Source organism: Oenanthe melanoleuca, chromosome 4 (genome assembly GCF_029582105.1).
Source record: "Oenanthe melanoleuca isolate GR-GAL-2019-014 chromosome 4, OMel1.0, whole genome shotgun sequence".
Lineage (NCBI taxonomy): Eukaryota > Metazoa > Chordata > Aves > Passeriformes > Muscicapidae > Oenanthe > Oenanthe melanoleuca.
In genome coordinates, this window is record NC_079337.1 from 13,486,220 (window position 1) to 13,507,246 (window position 21,027).

Genomic DNA, 21,027 nt, shown 5'->3' on the forward strand with positions numbered 1-21,027 from the left:
GGTGTCAGTTGTATTTGGTCCTTAGCTGCTTCTTCATATTATCTGGTCTGCAGAGGTAAGATGGGGACAAGGGGAGTCTGTGCTGATCTTGAATTGACAGCCACCTTGTGATGGGAAAACTTGTCTTATTTGGATGTGATGGTGATGACAAATCATGATGGAACCTGGGTTACAGCAGGAGAGGGTATTCTGGGCTGGATTGTCAGGATACTGAGGTCTGACCTGAGGCCTGATTGCCTAAGAAAATAGTCAGGAAGGAATAGAACAAGAGAATCCATTCTGAAGGCCAGATAGAGGCATTCCAGTTCACTCTGTGTCTCACCTGTCCTTGTCCATAACTAGTTAAAGGCCTTTACAATTGTCCTTGCCTTCTTGGTTGTCAATTGTTTCTTCTCTTCACTTGTGCCACTTTTCTTGCTATCACTGATAAAGGTCACCCAAGGCTAAGTCCTAGCTTGCTCAGGTATTGTCTCTGCCTTATTTTTTATGCATCTGCCTATTTACTTGGCCTTAAACTGATTGTTCAACCGAGCCAGTCAGTATTTCCACAGAGCTCTTCTTGGATGGCTTCCTGCTTCATTTAAGTTTAATGCGTTCTTTTAAATTCTTTAGGTATCTTTGCAGAGCTCCACAGTTCCCTAGTGTAAAGCTATCACTTAATCCCAGCTCTTTCAGTAGGCTAGGTACAGTGTTCAGTGTAAAATAATCCAAAGGATGGTTTATGGTAGGTGCTAGAGATGAAATGATAGAGTTGTTGGGGCAGCAAAATAGAGAGATGATCTGGGTGTCAAATGGACAACAAATGTAATTGCAACTTTATTTAGACTGACACAAACTTGAGTGATCATATCTGAAATCCTTATACAAATCAGGGTAATTGATATCAAGATAATAAAGATGGGGTTTGCCTCTGCTGTATCTTTAAATCTTGGTTCTGTAGGTTCCCAGTTTTTTCTTGAAATTTAAGTGCTGAAAAAAGGGCAATTTTGATTAATTTATCTCATCAGCAATTTTCCTTTGTGCATTTCTTTGAAATTATTTGACTTCTACCTACTTTTACATTTGCTTTAATTTTCATTCTTTAATCCCATCATTACAATTTCCATATGTTTCATATCACTGTAGCATATGGATTTCTGTATTGAAGTTCTGTAATTTACTCATTACAGTGAATGATTAAAGTAGAATTTTGTCTTGCTTAGCATGACAAACCAGTCTCTGGGGTGGGTTCCTTAGCTGTAGCCTCTTCTCAGATAATTTCTAGTGTTTCAAATGGTGTTCTTTCCATCGTGTTTTAACTGCCCATGTCTGTTCCTCAGTAGCACAACTTTGAGACTCTTTCCGGGGATCTAACTCACTACATTGATATTTCTCTGCTCCAAGTCCTACAAAGTGAAGCTGTGGATCATCTCACACTTGCCACTTTCAGGAATGACGTGTGTACATTGCACTGGGTACAGTTAAAGTTTCCAGAATTTGAACAGAGTGGCTCAGTGTATAAATCAACAAACGTGTTTGTCTTTTTCAGTTTTCAGATATAAGTAGTTTGAGCAAGTTAATATTTACATTTCTATTGGCACCAGGGTCAGATTCTAATCAGCACTCTAAATAAAAGGGCAGATGGTCACAAAGTGAAATAACACACTTTGGGATCAATAAGATTTGTCTGTCAAACTGATCTCTTGAAGAGGAAAATGAACTTCTCTGTATTTGAAAACAAGCAGATGAGTTGGCGAGTGAGGGAAACTGGCACTTCTTCAAACAGTGCTTTCTGCACACATTTGTGGCTTTGCCAGAGATGGATACATGGGCTACATCAGTGGCAGTAGTCACCCAGCAGTACTTTGGTGCCTTTTGTCATTGCTGACAGGAGTGGAAAATACTTTTTTGAGGCTCCTGGGTGCTGTGCAGTGTGGTACTCCTGAAACATGCTGGCTGTTTGTAATTTCCAACTAGTCTCTGCCAGTGACAAAAGGCTTGGGAAGCAGTTCTCGTTTCGGATCACTCTGGAAAGCAGGAAAAAGCAGTATTGATAGGTCTTGACTCTTGAATCATGGAGAAGAGCTCCATAACTGTGTTGTGAGAGAAGGGAAAAACATGTCATGCAAATTTCTCTAACAGATGTGAAATACAGCTGAAATTTCTTGATAGACACGTGGAGGTTGGCTCCTGTTTCAGACAAACCTGGTCTGGGTGATCCATGAACCCCTTGGGTTCTGGGGGAAGTTTTTATATAATTTGAAATCATAAAGAAGTTGTTGGATTGGGTTGATTTCTCCTAGAGTTCTCAAGCTTGTTCAAACTCACAGGCTCACAAGTCAATGTGAATTAAAATTCTGCCCCGAAGGCCTTGAAAGGCAACTTTGCTTAGAAATGAAATTGCCAGGCTTCACTGTTCTGCTTCTAAACCAATTCAGTGGTGTTTAAAGGAAAGCTTGACTGAGCTCATGATAAGACACTGATGCTGGCTTTTTCAGCATTAACCTTACAGCCTTCAAATACAGTGGGCTTGATGCTGCAGCAACTGGGAATTACTGAGAAGAGGAAAATTAGAACAGTGTCAGCAGTTAGAGGTCTGCTTTCTGGCTACAGAAAGAAACTGCACTGATGGGGGAAAAAAGTATCCTGCTGGCTTTTGGGATAGTGAGGCTGCAGAGGAAAATTGCCCTTTATTACAGAAACTGCATGAGAGGCCTTGAGTGGTCACAGGTACATTAGCAACAGGAGAGGGAGCTCTCAGTGCGTTACCTAAAGAGGAGGGAAATCCTGGGCTTGGGAGCAAGCCTTCTAATGAAGAGTCCTGCTGGTCCTTGTCAATAACATAGTGGTGGCTGCTCTTTCATATAGACAAGACCAATGGGGAATGTGCATGTCTGGAAAAAGAAAGAAATTGAGGTACATGGCAAGGAGCAGAAAAGCTGGGGGTGTAGTAAGCTGTAGATTTCTCTAAAACAAAAGTTTGCTTCTTCTTGGATCCATTTACACTTAAGCAAGCCTCAGACTGTAATATTTGAGTGGCTTTCTGGGTGAAGGGAAATGCAATTTTCCCTGCCCATCGGTGGATGGGAAGTACAGAGACAGAGAGAGTGGGGTTTGCAAGGGAGAGGAGAGGTTATTTCAACACAGATGTAAGTGGTAGGAAGCAGGCTAGCTCTGGCTCCAGAGTTGTGTAGTTGTGTCAGCTTCAGGCTGTGTCCCAGAGGATGTGCCCTGCACTTGGTGCATCAGTTCAACGTGCCAGTAAGATGCTTTTTTGGTTTCCAGTCCAGAACTTGTTTGCGTCTGGGATGAGTGAATGGATCTCTCATGTGAGTGCACCCAGCTGTACAGACATGCTCAAGTTACTTTTTTAATGTTCACAGGGTGAAAAGGGAATACGTTCAGTTCTCCTTTAACCTGCATAAGTGCTGGTTCAACTGATTAGCATCTACCTCCTTTATTTGAATGTGCATGGTACTGGCCTTTATGCACGTGTAATTGCTGAGCCTGTTGTTAACTTGGATAATACCAAAATAATTCTAGTTAAGAGCTTGGATGTTTGTTAGGATTTTGTTTGTTTTGGAAAGGGAATATGCTAACCCTCTTCTGCTTGAATTACAAACCTAAGGTAACTGAGTTTATTGCCAGCTTCTAAAATATTGGTGACTTTTTTCCAAAGGGTTTTGAGTAAAACAAACTTTCTGTGAGAGACTGTGCCTCATATTCTGTATAACATAAAAAACTCCCAAAACTTTGCTTTCAGAGTGTATGTTCGTATCTCTGTACTCATGATACAGTTGTGTGAGGTTTTCCTCTTTAAATTATTTGGATCAAAGTAATAATAGAAATGTAAGTTTTTATTCATTACCTTCTCTCCAGGTTTTGTAATTTGCTGAAATTAAATTGGGAATCTGGGAATAATACATGATCATAGACACAATGCACATACTGCAGGCTTATTTCCAGAATGTCAGTGGAGGGTTATATTAAATACTTTTGTCTTGCTGTAGTGTGATTACAAAGATGCTTGTTCAACTTGGGAAATTGTGTCTAAAAGCAAGGAATGTGAGATGGCAAGGGGAGGTAATATTAATCTATTTCTAGCATTGCTTTTTTCTTTACTATGTTGTGATTGGGCAGGAAGATCTGCCAAAAAAAAAAAAAGTCTTGGTCACATCTATACGACTTTAAATACCTGTCAGGAAGAGGAGCAATTCAGGGTCACCGTGCTTTAAACACTGGCAGGTCTCAGGAGAGACTCAGGTGTTTTGTAGTTGCCAGAGAGGAGAAAACATAACTGCAGTGAAACCAGCACCTTTTTTTTTTTTTTTTTTTTTTTTTCCTTTTCAGCTCAACTCAGTTCAGTTTAGCATGATCTTTAAAACTTTATTACACAGTGACAAATAAATAAGAACAACTAGTCTTATAAGAGCACTGTGATTTCTGATACTCCTTTCCTCAGTAGTTGGAGAGATGAGAGCTTTAGCCTGTACTCATGTATTAGTCATTGCAGCTGTTCAGGAAGGAATTGTGAATTATCAGTACAAATTTATTTTATTTTATTTTAGATAGGGGTCACTGCAGGATTGGTCTGAGATTTGAGTAGCTACACACCTGATCTGCCTTTGAAGGCACACCTGTAGTGCTATACAAATACACAAGTATCCAGTAATTTCTGGTCTGTTAAATCCCCTGCCAATAAAGAATTGTTTGCAATAGATGAATATATATTATATGTATCGTTGCAGTTTTAGCTGCTTTAGTTATGCAAACTGAAAGATAACAGGTTGGTCATCACTTTGTCTTCTAAGAAAGATTTATTCATTTTGAAAAGCTCTTTTTTCTGGTCACTGAATGCAGGCTGATTCCAAGCCCTTGCACTTTAGGGGGATGTGCTAGGGGGCTGTTCAGGAGGGTCGTGCAGAGGTCAGGCATGCTTCATGCTAAGAAACTGCTTTACACAGATTTGGGAATAATGCTGTTGTTCATGGTTTCCACACAGATGGTACCCGACAGGAAGAAGTGGAAGGTGAGCTCAGTGAAGAAGAACGCTGGTTTGGGAATTCTTCAGAAACTCCTTCAGAAGCATCATATGGAGAAGTCCAGGAGAACTTTAAGTTGTCTCTTGAGGACAGAATCCAAGAGCAGTCCACCTCCCCCGACACCTCTTTGGGAAGTGCAACGCCGAGCAGCAACACAGCGGAGCTGGGATCCATTGAAAATGAGGCACTGAGAGACACACTGCAGAGCAAGGAGCACCTTTCTCCAGATGTGTCCTCTCTGGGTGAAGAGGAACCTCCTGGTCCAAACAAGCCCCTGAGCAGTAACCTAAGGCGGCTCCTGGAGGCTGGCTCCCTCAAGCTGGATGCTGCTGTTCCGGTCAATGGCAGGGTTGAGTCCCCCGTAAATCTTGGCTCAAATATCTCTTTTTCTCCACCTGCTCACCATGCCCAGCAGCTAAGTGTGCTTGCCAGAAAGCTTGCTGAGAAACAGGAACAAAGTGACCAATACAATGCAGGCAGTCACTTTATATGGAATCAAGGTAAGTGGTTGCCAAACTCAAGCACCACCTGTGGTTTGTCCCCTGATTCAGCTATCCTGAAGCTGAAAGCTGCAGCCAATGCCGTTCTGCAGGACAAATCTTTTTCCAGGACTGAGGACAGGATAAGCTTCGAATCCTTTTCCTCACCTTTTAGCTCTCAGTCAGCCAGCTCCACGTTAGCAGCTTTGTCTAAGAAAGTGAGTGAAAGAAGCATGACTCCTGGGCAGGAGCACCCACCTCCAGCCAGCTCTTTCCTTTCCCTGGCTTCCATGACCTCTTCAGCTGCCCTCCTCAAGGAGGTTGCTGCAAGGGCTGCAGGCACCCTCCTGGCGGAGAAGAAGAAATCACTGGTTCCTGAGGATCCCCTGCAGCTTTCAGAGATGAAACAAGAGAAAGCAACTCCACCACAGTCTTTGGAATTACTGCTACTACCAGTCCCAAAAGGAAGAGCATCCAAACCCACTAGTACAGGTACGGATACAATTTGAACCACTGAGTAGAATGTATTTGTTTTGCTATAGGTTTATATAACATCTCTTCAGTGGGTCTGGATTTGGATTGATTCCATATCTTATGAAAATAAGAAATAGGTACTTTAGGTGAACAATAGAAAAGCTTTTTGAAGTGCCACTTTGAGACCAAGCTGTCACAAATGTTTTTCTATTTTAAAGGTCTGAGTGTACAGTTTGGTATACCTTTTTTTTCCCCTTTTATTCCATACAATAGTATTTTCATCTCTTACCAAGTTTAGAATGCGTCCACAAAAATATTTAATGGAGAAGATCAAAGAATCCCTGTGAGGGAGTTCACAGTATCAGTGAGCATGTACAAAACTAGTGCTTTTGAAATATTGGACAAGGGAGAATTCTCCCTCCTGCTGTCTCTGTCACAAATGGACTTTTGTGTAATCGCTTACTACCCTGTCCTAATTTACCAGAGTATATTATTGTGTTGCCACTTTTCATTAAATTTTTTTACAATCCTTTGTTGTTAAAAAAAAAAAAATCCAACTAAACTGCATTTCTCTAATTTGCTCAACAAGAACCATTTTACACATCTGACTTTGCTCCATCAGTTCCAGCTGTTGACAGTTAAGGAATCAGGGTTATAGGGAAGAAGAAACTGAGTAACAAAAGCTTTAAAGAACTGACAAGCCATGCAGGGCAATTTAAATGATCCATCTTCAAAACAAGGAAAAATAATCTCTCTCATTTCTTCCTATAAAAAGTTCATGTCACAGACACCTGGCTTCAGGTGTTGTCAGTGTTCTCCTGCAGAGGAAAAGGAAGGGTGGCAGGTATATTCACGAGATGCCCTGAGTGGTTTAGTATATTCCAGCTTATTCCAGCTTTACCAGGCTGCGTTTTATCAGGAATACTAGCCTGGCTGCACAGGTTGTAGCAAGCCAGTGTACAGATATGAAGCCTGACATGGATGTTGCGTAATTGCTTTGCTGTTTTTCTGCCCTAACCTCTTTGTTTAGGGTTATTCTGAGGCCTGATCTGTCCCTGTGCAGCTCTTGGTCAGCACTCATTGGTTAGAAGCTATTGGATGGGCAGCAATGCTCATTCCTCCCTTGAAAGAGGTGGGAGAGGGATGCAATGAGTTACAGCCAGTATCAGTTTTTGCTCTGTGTTATACATATGTTCTATAAATGCTTAACTGCTGTGTTTTGCCAAGGTAATTAAAGTGGCAAACTATTCTGGCCTAAGGTTTTCATTAGTTTAAATGAAGTCCTTGGAATAACATACGCTAAAAGCTGAATGTGTACATTTGCCATGAAAATAAATGTTACACATTCCAGATTTCTTTTGCTCAGAGAACCTTATATCACTAAAAGGCTTTTTTAAAAAAAATGTATATAATTATATAATGCTTTATCTTGTTGTGTGTGTCTGGTTGTTCCTTGAGACTTTTTTTTGTCTTGTTCCCAGAGAGAAGTATCTTTTCCCAGTAGGTATAGCTTGAGAGATCTTTTCCCCCAGCTCTCATACTTTGAACTTCTAATGCACTGATGAGTTTGCTTTGCTGTTACGAATCTGATTCACTTCCCCACCAGCAACATGTAGCTTTGGTTATGAGATCAATACTCAGTGAGGTTAATTAGCTGTAAGTAAGGAGCAGCAAAGATGGAGGCTATTTAAAGAGGACTAAGTTAATAACAAGTGTATGCCTGCTGCTTTTTTGTCCACCACGGTGAGCTATTTGCTTAGAATTATTTCAGGCAAGAAGCTGAAGCTGTGGCTTAGCAGAGTGTAGATGCCTCTGAAATGGCATGTCAGGTTTGGTCAACCTAATCTTTACTTGCATTTTCATTACAGTAAATTGGTACAGAGGAGACTAACTTTTCTATCAATCTGCTAATATTGCCAGCTTTATAAACTGCTCGCACACTTGGGTTGAAGTTGAAAAGGAAGCCTGGAGTGTTTGTTAAGTTCTGATTGTTTTGAAAGAGTATGGGTGATAGACCTTTCTTTTACTCACTGAATGCTTATTTGGTGCAACTTAATGCCTGTGATACATGCATTTTGTTCCCAAAACTACTTTGGTAAGCACTGGCTGATTCTGTCCTCACTGGAGTAATATTGTGATATAAAATAGACATCAACATAAATGAAGAAAAGCTGAAACCCCTGATTTTCTTTTTATTCTGAGCTTCATGCAGTATAGAGGTTCAGTTTTGTAGCATACTTGCACAATTCCTGAGTAACACTAATTGTCACTGCTATTGGTGAAGTCACATGCATTCATCCCACTTGTTTGTATATTTTGTAATGTGCTAAATAACTGTTGATTCATCTTGATTGTCGATTTATTTTTAAGGGGGTCAAAACCAGATAATATCTTGTTACACATTTCTCTTCTGGTGATAACCAGAGGCTGAAAAAAAGGTATGATAGAAAGAAAAGGTTGGTGAAAAAGCTACCTGTGTATTTTTTTTCTGTGGGTTGTCTCTCTCCTGCCTTTTGTGAAGAAAAAAGTAAAATATTTTAAAACAAAAATAAACAGTTATACACTAGTTTTGACCTAATCTTTGGAGATGTAGAGAGGGGAACAATTTGATATTTTAAATGTGTTAGAATATTTTACAGGGAAAATTTCTGAACTTGAAATAATATATGCTTTGACACTGAGTCCCTTTCTGCACTTACATAATGACTGCCTAATCAGTTGAATTTCAGTGGATTTGTTTCCCACTTAATAGCAAGAATTGTATTTTGGAATGTGGCAGATCTTTCTGGAGGTTTTTATCTCTTAGTTCCTCATCAAGGGAATTTGATGTTTGCTATATTCTTATCAGTGATAGTAATGAGATTAAATAGTCCGAGAGAATTTTTAAATAGCAAGATGCAAATTGCTGAGCTCTGGATATTTGAAAACAGTCTTGTCTTTTACAGTGAGGAAAAGGATATCCAGTTCCACAATAATAGTAGGCCTTTCTTTAAAATAATGAGTGGAAATTGTGAGAGGCTGGATGGATAGAGGCTTAGTTGTGCAAAGTCAGCAGCAAGGAATTTCTCTCTTCAACCTTGTGATGGTTCTGCACTTGGAAGTCTAACCATACTTTCCTGATCAATACCACCAAATCCTTTTTTTAGTTGAATTGGGCAGTAGAGCAGAGTGCAGACATTTAGGAAGGCAGTGGATTTAAAGCCCTGGCAATTAGGGGAGCAGAAGGAAACCTATGATGAAGATCTTTGGCTAATTCTGAAGCAGTATATGCTTGAGCCTTAACTAAACAATTTCAGTAGTAGGACTTCTGAAGTCTTTCACTTCCGGTGTTAAATGTATCTGCCATGCAATACCAGCATGCTTTTCAGTTAACTTGTGGATTCTTCTATGCTTTATATCCTGCTTCCCTGCTGGCTAACCATCAGATGTGGAGATGGATCATTTTTTAACAGTTATGCATTTTTTTTTTCTATACTCTGGTACAACCAGTCTTTGATAGGAAATGAAGCTGAAAAGTGATGATTATGAGAGGCATTCATCTCACTACAGTTAAATTATAAGGAGCATTAGGGCTCAGGTGAGAGAAAGTAGCATCCTCTACTGATTAGTGAAAGGAAGTTAGGGGCATTAACCTTTGTAAATTATGGTGACCTTTCTCTGAGGGATAATAACTAGATCCAGGGGAAAAGGTATATGTGGGGAGGAATGGAAACTCCTGTTACCTGTTGTTTAACTGATGTGGCTTTACAGATGAAACTCTAGAGAAATGATATCTTGAGTGTGTTTACAAGGGGAAAGTATTTGGCAAGTGGCTGTAAAGGATCCTCTCTTTTTCTTCCTGCTAAGCCTCAGAAGAAGAAGGGGGAAAACCTTTCCAGTGTCCCATCTGTGGTTTGGTGATCAAGAGGAAGAGTTACTGGAAACGGCACATGGTGATTCACACAGGTTTGAAGAGCCATCAGTGCCCGCTCTGTCCTTTCCGCTGTGCACGCAAGGACAATCTCAAATCACACATGAAGGTAAGGGGAATCTTTGCTAACAGTCAAAGTACTCAATCATCAGTCAAAAACTAATAGTATAAAAAAAGCTATTTCATTTGCATTTGCAAGAACAAAATTTCCCTATTTGTATTACAAATGATGCCTGTACTTAAATAGAGGCCATAAAAAGAAAGAACTTTTATTCCATTGCTTGCCTTTCCATTTTAGGCAATGTGGAAACTGCCTTGGGTTATGTCAATTGTGTGCAGCAGAAGTTGTCTGTGACTTACTCAGTTCCAGACCTGGAACCACCAGAAACAAGGATGTTGGTTGGGATGTGACACCACTCAATCCTATCAGTGCTACTCCCAGGATGCCAGCTAATAACCCTGCATGGCAGTGTCTCACTAAGTGGACAAACCAATTTGGCCAGCTCTAGCAGGGATGTCTCCATTGTTTTCTACAGACAGGCCTGAAGTTTTAACTTTATTGCTGTAGCTTTTAACTGTGGGCATTTCAGCAGTGAATCATCCAAACCAAAATACATGACAGATTATACTGTAATAATTTGGTTTTTTTTTTGTTTAAAGTGTGTTTTTAACTCAGCCTAAGTTTTAGGCTCAAGCTGAAGATAACCTTCTGAAGGAAGCAACAGATGTGTTGATACAGAAAAATATAAATATGTGAAGAAACTGATTGTCGGCTTAGCTGAAGTACTGTGTAGTTACAACACAAAGTGCCAAGACTTGCAAGCTGTAGAATGTTCTTGAGGAGGTTAAAATGGTACCTGTCCTCCTAGCCCTTTGATTAATAAGCTGAAGTGAAAATATTTCTCGTTAATGCAATTGAGTTTTATAATGATAGTGAAATGTTTTATTATAGTTACCATTTTATTTTAGATGAATGTGTGTAACAGGGTATCAGACTGGTGTAAGGGGGCCAGAGATGCCTGTTCAGGTTTCATATATGCTTTTGCAGAATCTGGGCTTACTGAACAAGAGTGTGGCTGGCTTATGCTCACGAGGCTGTTCCCTTCTATGTAAATCATTCAGATTCCTCTGGTCACATCATCAGATCTTGCTGTGGTTTAAGTTGTTGCTAGGTCTTAAGTCATGCCCCTATAATCTGAAGGCTCATTCCTTAACACTTCTACTGTAGATCAGTGCGCTATTCCCAGGCATCCTCAGTGTATCATGCTAATCCTTATCAAGTAAGCTCAGTGTTTTATGGCTCTCTCTTTTAGGACTTGCTGTTCCATGTTGACTAGAGGGCACAGATGGCCAACCTAAGCAGAGGATGAATAGATAGGATGGGAACATAGCATGGAAAGTGTGGGGATTTTTGTTCGTTTTCAGCTGTTGACAACCTGCACAGAAGCATGCATCACCTAGAAGCCTACTGCTCCCTGGCAAAGAGCTGTTGTCCTCTGCTTTGTAAAGGATATCCCTATTGTTCTCTGCATGTTTTTGCCTTACTGGCAAAAAATGTTGCTTGAAGGTTGATGATCTATCCATTCCTTTTTGGTATGATGTTTTCTTCAGGTGATCACAGGTAGGATGTTGGACAAAATCAGGGACTTTTTCATTGTGTGTTCTCAAGGCCCTTGTGCTCTTTTCTGCTCCCCTTCTAGCATTCATGTTTTCATTAATGAGCCTGCATCTGCTTAAAATATACCTCCTTGTACAATCATGTAGCATGTAGTGGTAATTATTTGGTAGGATTTTGATTATCACTGGGTAATGCTCAGTTAGAAATCCCTGAGGTCAGAGTCAGGCCTGCTTGACTGAATGTAATCTCTTACAAGCTGCCTTCAGCCTTGCTGTGGAGGCCAGATCTGAAGTCTCCTCCATCACTGCAGCCCAGTCATCAAGGTCATGATGGACTTGAGCATCTTTGTTGGCAATACTGTCCTTATTTGAGGTGAAAGCAATTTTCTTACAAAACCAAGTCATTTGCATTTGTTTTCTTGGTCTTACAGACAGATGTAAAGAATCACAACAGTTTGAAACGTAATGTTTTATCTTAGTTTCAAACAGTTTCATACAGTTTTCTCAACTGACCAAACTATTAATAGAATTATTTTCTTTTACATCAAAACTGAAGCAGGTGAATGAGGAAGGGACATGTTGGTCTTGTGTCCAAAAGTGTCACACATAATTTGAATTCCTTTTGGTGGAAGTATAAATTGATAACAAGATTAAGAATAAAAAAATATCAGATTGATTTTCTCATTATAAACAATGTTCCCTTTAAATCTATATGTATATGATATTATGAAAAATGGCACATATATAAGCCAACAACATTCAAAATGGACTGAATACACATCAGAAATGGCACAGTACAGCTGGGAGCTACTGAGGATGCAGTGTTCTGGTTATGCCTGTTGGATGTGTTGCTTTTTGTATTCTCTTAATATCATTTGGGAGCTACCTGGCCTTATCACCTTTCTGGCAGGCAGCTGCTAAAGGTAGAGCTGCTTCTGCCTCTCCACCCATTTCTCCCCATGTGCCAGCTGTGGCTACATGTGAAGACACATTTTTCAAAACCAAAAAGATCACTCAGAGCTAAGGTTCTGGGCTGGTGTTTGTCAGTCATTACAAGCCAACTTTTATTCCAGGTTGCTGTAATGAACCAAGCTTTTTTCCTTTATGCTGCTCTTGGTTTGGTTTTTTTGGTTTTTTTTTTTTTTTTTTTTTTTTTTTTTGTTGTTGTTTTTGTTTTTTTGTTTTGTTTTTTTTTTTTCTCTGTTTATAAGGTTAACAGGCAAAATATGTCCTCAAAATCTGATTATTTTGCCTTTGATTCCTCCTAGGCAACCATAGCCATGAGCTTGAACTGCCTTTTTTTTTTTTTTTTTTTTTTTTTTTCCTTCCTTTTTTTTTTTTTTCTGGGTACTTGAAGGCATTCTCCATTGAAACTGGTTATTTGGAGATTTAATTTCCCTGAGTGGTCTGTGTGTGTCCATCTGGGCCTTCCTTGCTGTGTCTTTAGGCTAATGACCAGTACCATAAAATTACACATTATATATATGATACAGTTAATTGTAACATGTCTAAGTGACTGACCCAGAACACAACGTTGCCAGCATTTTTGGTGTCCTAGCCCTTGCTATGAAGAAAATCTTAATAGAGAGCTGGAATGATTCCAGCCCTGACCCAAATTCAGATCTGCCTGTGCTACCCACCACATGGATGAAACTTTCTTCCACTAAGGGCACTTTGCCAGGGCCAGCTCACAACTGGAGGCGAGGAAGTGAAAGGCACAAGAAGGGAAACAGAAGGAAAGTTTCCACACAGACACACAACAAACAGGGGGGCTGAGTAGCTTGCCTTTTAAGGCACAGAGTGTTAACTATAATTGTTGTGTCGTGTTTAGATTCCACAGTGATAGGCACCTTAGAAAAATCCTAAAATAGACACAGTACAGAATTTTATTAGGTTTTTTTTTTTTTTTTTTGGAGATGAACTGTAATGCATGCATAGCCACAAGTTTGGGCTCTTATTCCCAGGAATATGGGGGGAATGTCTCAGCAGCTGTTTCTGGTATCATAGCATGGTTTCCAGGGATGCTCAAAGTACTCAACTGAAGATGAATGGGTACTGGACAAAATGAATGGGTAACTGGGGGAGGTGTCTTCTCCAAGCAGGCAGTGAGTACTATGCTTGAGTCCTTCTCTCTGTTTATCAAAATATATGTTCAGTTGGAATATGTTTTCTTCTTGAGAGAGTATCCTATGTATTTCTTCTGCAGAAAGCAATGCAAGGTTGTGGTATAATTCAGCAAGATGTAATCAGGCTTTTCTGTTTTTCCTGGTAGGGATTACATTTTCCTCAGAGCAATACCTCAAGCATCAGTCAGACTTTGGCCAGTTGGTACCTTTGGATCATGCACATATCTTCCTCAGCAATTGGTGGACAGATAGGCTGTGAGATCATACAGATATGTTCCAAGAAAGCAACAGGATATTAGCTGAGCACTTGGAAGGGGGAGTGAGGAAGAGGAGCATATGGCCAAAAACAATATCTATAAATGTTCCTTGTGCTGCTATATAGGCACAAGGCAGAAATGGGTGAGCTCTCTCTTGTAGCAGTGGAAAAGAAGTTTGGCATTGTGAACATGTGCTGAGACATGGGGTTTGATAGAAAATGAGGGAAGGGAAGACAAAGCTTAACAGGAGGGTTCAGTGCAGTGATGTGATGCTCAACCACAGGATTTTCCTGCTTATGAAAAGGATACATCTCAGTGAGATTAATGTTCTTGTCTAATACAAAGAGGGCTATAATCAGACTTGCAGTTAGGGAGCCTGTTAATTATATGATAGTGGGAATCAGGAAAAGTCCTGAGGAATGAGGCCAGGTGCTCAGTGCCCCTTGGTGAATCGCTTTTCCCTCTTTCTTCCTCAGCTAGTGTCAGACAACTGAATAAGCTTTCCTAATTCATTTGGTATAGGACTGGTTCTTTTTCAAAGCATCTTCACCTTCTTGGGAGAGGGAGGTTGAGTATGGTCTATGGGAGGGTCTTTTTATATTTTTAAGTTAAACTTTATGAGCCCTGGGAGGCACCTGTGATTCCATGACCTCTCCATCAGCTGAGAGGAGCTAATGAAAACTTGCACAGATTTTCAACACATAAAATCTGTGCCCAGACTCTGACAGGTACCACAAATGACTTCATGTATCTCCCTTTTAATCTTGCTTTTTGCGTATTACACAAGGATAAGACAGGACCTTAAATCTTCTCAAAAAATCATTTTTTAACACCTAATCCAGTCCAGCACTGTAGAGAAGCCTTTTTTCCCCCTTGTTTTCAAGCAAAGCAAGGAAATACTTTAAAAAAGAAAATGCTGTATAAATAACATGTCTTGAGGAGAAGGATCAGATCAAAACTAACAGCACAGCACTCAGTTTTTGAAAATGCAGTATTTTAAAAATTAGGGAACTTTTTGGAAAAGAGCATGAAATAAAAAAGCAGAGGACACATTATAGATGTTAAAATAGAAAGTGTATTCAGTTTAAAATAATCCCACAAAAGAAATGTGAATGCCTGTGTCTCATAACCAGAAAGGAGAGTGTGTGTGAAGCATTACCCAGCTTTAGGGAAGGGGAAGGGCAAAGATCTACCTCAGCAGTACCATGAAATTAAAAGATGTGCCTGTGTCACCCTTTTCCTCACCCCTGCTCCTGTTTTACCCTGTTGGGTGGGATCACATGTATTTGTACCTGTGGCACATCTGTATGGCTGGTAAATCAGCAGGGATGTTGCTTTTAGGTATGAAAAGATGACTTAAGAAGTGGCTTATGATACCAGGAATGTTACAGTGTCCTCAAAAAAAAAAAAAAAAAAAAAAAAAAAAAAAAAAAGTAACAGAAAAACCAGCACATTGATACAAATGATGTGATAGGATAGGGACATGTGGTTTCTGTAAAAGAAAATAATGTATTCCTCAACCAAGATGTTTTGAGCCATGTCAGGAAAATCACGGACTTTTAAATCAGTTGAAATTTATTTGGTCTATAAAAAAAGCCCTTGGCAAAGCTTCTCACAGAGAAGCTGCCAAATAAATTAAGCAATGTGATGTACTATGGCAAATTAGAAATTCACCAAGAGACAGTAAAACAAAGGGTAGGAAGGAATTAGCAATTTTAAGCATGACAAAAGGCTAACAGAGTGGTGTTCCATTACTAAAAGTGGAATTGTGCATATTTTAGCAAATGTGATCTACACTGAGTGATGACTGTGGGTAAGAGAATTATAGATGGTACAACCTTATGTGCATGAATCGAGATTAAAAAAGGCAGTGCTTGAAAGGGAACAAAAGGAGGCTGGCTGGCTGATAAACAAGGAGGCAAATGAAGTTATTGTTGACAAATAGAAGGTACTGTACCTTGGAAACCAGAGTCTAATAATGCACCTGGCTGTTGGATATAATGAACTGTAACTGCTCAGAAAAAATATCTGGATATTGTTATAGACAGTTCAATGAAAACCTTTTCTTGGCATGCACAGCAGTGGTTAAAAAGAACATTAGGTATTTGAGTGTCTGGAGAATAAAACAGAAATAACACTGAAAATGTAACAATGTTACTATTAGCATATGGTATGCTGCCACTTCTGGTCACTGCATGAGAAAAGACATGAGAAATAGAAGGGATTTTAAAAGCTGGCAGTGAAAATTATTAGTGGGATGGCAAGAAAGGACTCTCTTTGAAGAAAGAAGCTGAAAAGAATGAGACTGCCAGGAGAGTGAGAGAGGTATGATCAGAATAATGCCTGATCGAGAAGATGAACTGAATGGCCTCTTTTTTTTTTTTCTTTCTTGTAATGTGAAAATGAGGAGGCAGCAAGAGAAACTGAGAGAAACAAAACATTAAAATTCTGACCGATGTGTAACTTGTACCCAAGTCCTCAGACAAGGCCTAAAGTTTGTAAGGACGCTGGAATTCTGTTAAAAACTACTGCATTACAAGCAAGCACATGCTGAAAAAACTGCAGAACCACAAAACATGATTTGAGACTGGGCAGGCTGTAGGGTTAGAATAAAGATGATACTAGTCTTTTGCCCAGTCAAGGAGAACATGCCTGGTTAAAGGAAATAAACTCTGAAGCCAGAAGCCCTTAAGTAGTTCTGGCATAAGTCAAACAGTAGTTTTATGGGATTTTGAAAGAAGCATTGTGCATGAGCAGGTTGTGCACTGTGGTTTGTTGCAGTGTAATTCAGAGAGATCCAGGTCTGGCAGCAGCTGGGCTCAGACTGGCACTTTGGGGAAAAACCTGCCAGCTGCACTCTTGTCTCCTCCTGCCTGTGCAGGAAGAGCCTGTTTGAGTCTAAAGAAGACCGTCTGATGGTTTGGGTAGCATTAGCACAGTGTAAGAGCCCTTCTCTGCCTCATGGAGGAAGCAGCTTTTTGGACTGTAATATTGCATGGCCTAAATCTCCCCTGTGGCTTTCTGTGTAGCTCTACGGGGTTTCTTGTTTTTTATTCTGCAGTAAGTAGTTGCTGCCTTGACTTTTCCCCCCAAATGGCAAAGAATGGCAATTCTTGGCTCTTTTAGGTGCTATTGAATGAGAAAATAAGGGATAGTTTTTTCTTTAGAGGGATTTTAGCTTAGTTTTAGTGTTCAAATTTTGAAATTATTGTTACTTATTTTTGAAAATAAAAGCTAAAATCTTTTGGAGGGAATGGACTTTAGACATTGGGGGGCTACATCTTTGGCTTAATGGGGTTTTTTATTTTTTCTTTTTCTAGGTCTAAAATTTTTCCTTTCAGTACTCAAAATATTTGAGTTTGAACTCTTTGGCTGCAAGTTAGAAACATTCTTCATTTTATGAGCTATCCATTGGTGATGAAGTGAATGTCTTTGGACAGGAGAAGAAAATTCAAATGAACCAGTGGCTCCTATTTTCATCCATTCTCAAAAGATAGTGCAGAGGTGGCATGCCATACTCCTGGGGAGAGGAGGTGGGCTCCCACCCAGGCTCTGTCACCTGCCTGCAGCAGTGACAGCCTTCTGAAGGCATCGCATTGATGGTTGTGATAAGTGCCTCTGGAAGACGTGGTTAAACACACAGGCAGAGAAATGCTGATTGAAGGGGATCCTGGAGAGAAGCCCTGGCACACAGGATCTGTGGGTGTAAGAGATAAAGTTGCCATGGTGAGGGTGCTTGCTGCCCTGAGTACATCTCTGTGTTCTCTGTGGAGAGTGCTCACACACTGCTGTGCTCGCAGACCATCCTGCTTCCAGTAGTGTAGACAATCAATCTGGTTGGCATTTTTGTGGTAACCTGCTAATATTTAGGATTTATTGTGCTGCTGTTCATCTGCAAGGTTGCTTAAAATATGGTAGGTTAGCACTAGCTTACTTTTTTTTTTTTTTTTTTTTTTTTGATGTTGTTGTCAGGTGCAATTACATGATTCCAGAATTGCTTTGTCTGTAAATGTCATGCTTAGACAGTGTTGGGAGTGTCATTCTGGCCAAGAGAAATTCTCTCTTGCTATCTGTCTAGCACCTCCAGAGCCACCAATGAAAAGTTATCGAGCATTGGTGAAATGTGTCTTCACTGAACGCAAAAAGCACAAAAAGAGGAACATCTCCAGCTTTGCATTTCAGCAGACCTGAGTCAAGGGCTTGTGTAGAACTGGAAATCCTGGATCTGAGCTTGTGACTAAGTTCGTCTTACAATATAGGAAATCAATCAGGCCAGGTCTACAACCATGGGAAACTCCAGTCTGAATTCTGACAGTGTCTTTTTTGGGAAATGCTGCTGTTATCCCAGAGCTCTGCAGTGTCTGCACTAGGACTCTCAGGATCTAGATCTCAGCTCTGCAGGAGACTGGAAAGTGCTGAAAGCCTTAGCTAAAGCTACATTTTCCAAGCTCCCTAGTGTAAATCTGCAGCCCTCAGGGCTTTTGGACTCCCAGGCTGTAGCAGCAAGCCTTGGATCCCAGGCACAGCTGGCTGCTTCAGAGCCAAGCCCAGGGAGCAGGGGGAAGGAAGAATGCCACTCAGCAGAGTAGGGGAATCACACCTTGTTTGCCAAGAGTTCATCAAACCTCTCCATGTTTCAGGTGAAATATTTTGCATTCAACAAATTGCCATTTTCCAACAAAAATCTGTCTCACTGAAATGTTTCCAACCAACTTGAGTCACAAGTGAAAGCGAATGTGTGGAGCTCAGCTGGTGCCAGTGTGCCCTGATCACATGTTCATCCATTAGTAAGGAACAAATGTATGCATTTGCCAGCCTTTTTGCATGGAGTAGCCTGGAGTGCTACTGTCAGGATTTAAAATTTATTTGCAAAGCCATAGCAAAAAGATTTTTCAACAGCCCTGCTGCTTTTATGCTCGGCTCAGTTGTTCCTTCTCTTAATGAGTACAGTATGAAGCAAGAAATTGTATAATTATACGTATGTAGCTTATGTAGTTTAATGAGTGTGTCTGTCCATATAATATGGGAGCCATTACATGTGGATGGATAGAGTTCCCTCTAAAAGGTAATTGGGATCAAGCCTGAGGATAGCAGGCATTGTATTTGTGCTGGAGCATACAGGCTCTATGGCAAAGAGCCTGCAGTCAAAATATGAGGACAGTAAGACTAACTGTGATCCTTAATTGACTGATAAACTAGAATAAATGGCAGACACCATTTCTCATGTTTCTGTTGTATCATAAAAGAGCTGTTTATTTTCTGGTAGAATTAATTTGCAGCAAACTGTTTCAATAGTTCCTTGGTATTGCCAGGTGCTGTGTTTTTACTGTAATGATACATAAATCAATGATGGACATTGCTGTGCTGGTTGGGTTGTTGTTGTTTTTTTGGGGGTTTTTTTTGTTTTGTTTTGTTTTTTTTTGGTTGGGTTGCTCTGAACAATTTCTATTAGTTAGGTTGCACAGAGATATGTTTGTTTTTTAATCAAGAAAACTATTAGTTATAGCTTGGAAGTCTTTATCCACTGACAGGTCATCAGGATCTGATTGATATAAAGCAGACCTCATCATTTCCAAGCTGCAGAAACAGATGTTTCTGATTTTTTTTTTTTTTTTTTTTTTCACTTGAGTCTGATATTTACATTCTTTGACTTGTGTGAAAGAATCCTACTGTTCTTGGGATCTGACCACTTTTCAGGTGCTCAGAATGAAGAGTTCACTCATTAGTTAATATTTTCTTTTGGTGATTTTTTTTTTTCAAACAGTGTGAGAAATGCAGACTTGAGATTTCTGCAGTTCTATTAATTGCTTGGCTTAATGCATTCTTTTATCTCTCACCTCTTGAACCAGGTTCATCAGCACCAAGACAGGGGTGAGACCTTCCAATGCCAGCTATGCCCTTTTACCTCCTCCCGCCACTTCAGCCTGAAACTCCACATGCGCTGCCATCAACATTTCCTCAGGACAGAGTCTAAAGTGAAGGAGGAAATGCCAGAAACTGAGGTGAAGGGGTCACCACAGCTAAACAGTGACTCCTGCCCAGGACCGCAGAGGGAAGGAGCAGGGCCTGACCTCACAGGATCAGCGTCTGTATCCAAAACACCCGATGTTGCTGGGCAGCCTGGTGGGGGGGTTCCACCTTTGCTGGTGAAAGAAGAGCCCAAAGACGACACTGGCGCCTCAGCTGCGCCTTTTGCGCTTAGCACTGTCGACAGAGCCCCAAACAACACAAAGCTGAAAGACTCCTCTGACTTCGTGGCTAATACAGCATCAGCACTATTCAGCCAAGACATCTCTGTCAAGATGGCATCAGATTTTCTTATGAAGCTGTCAGGTAATTGAGCAGCAGCATTGCCTGCTCCTTTGTTGGCTAGGAGACACTTTGTCTTGATTTTGCTAAGTCAAGGAATTGCTAGCAGCAAAACACTGTAGATTCTTAACTTTATAATTAATTTCTTGTTTCTTTGGGTAGCAGAGGTGTATGGTGGAGGGCAGAGGGGAAGCAGTGAGAGGAGAAAGGGATTTTGCTGTTTAATTGCTGGGATTAGGAGTGAGAACTGTTAATCCAGGCTTTCACATTCATTAGTATTTACCTTGGCAAATCTCTTGTGATGCATTTTCCAGGCATACCTGAATACCTGTAGTTCCAGTTTGAGGTTACTGAGGGTCAGCCAAATGCCCAGCATGTTCAAATAGTCAGTTTTTAAGTTCTCTGCCTTTACCCACCTGATAAAAAGGTCCAATAAAGTATTCACCTTCCTTTTCAAGTAATATTTGATGCCTACGTAGTAAATGCGCATGAAGTGTGAGTGTTACTGCATTTGGGTTTTGTTGCTAATACTTCTTTTAAAAGAAGAGTAGTCCTAGAGATTAATATACAGCTTTTAAAAATTAATATTATTTTAATTTAAATCCATATCTAATACCAAATGTGTGTAGTGTTTTTTCACTGTCAGATTATTGCTGTAAGAATTATATTCATGTGTGAGACTGAAGTGTAGGATGTGTTTAGTGTGTATCTGTTATATTTTATGTGGTCTTTATTGATTTGACTGAATACTTCAGAAAAGTTGATATGCTGGGAAGGTGTTCTGTGCCAAATATTTTTGAAATTGGCCTTGCATTTATGAAGAGAAAGAAGTCA

General features: G+C 40.2%; 1 protein-coding gene across 6 annotated transcripts in view; it reads left to right on the forward strand.

Moving 5' to 3' along the window:
• Positions 1-21,027, forward strand: part of ZNF827 (zinc finger protein 827) — a 99,784-nt gene that overhangs the window by 18,944 nt on the left and 59,813 nt on the right. For 5 of the 6 annotated variants that reach the window (XR_008840280.1, XR_008840279.1, XM_056489033.1 and 2 more), the window contains 3 exons: positions 4,982-5,992; positions 9,821-9,993; positions 19,734-20,217. Coding sequence is in view for 4 of the 6 variants with exons in the window: in XM_056489033.1 (XP_056345008.1) it covers positions 4,982-5,992; positions 9,821-9,993; positions 19,734-20,217 (1,668 nt within the window). In the remaining 2 variants the exon portion in view is untranslated. Of the gene's footprint in view, positions 1-4,981; positions 5,993-9,820; positions 9,994-19,733; positions 20,218-21,027 lie in introns of those variants that run through there. The other variant, XM_056489035.1, reaches the window with a different exon arrangement.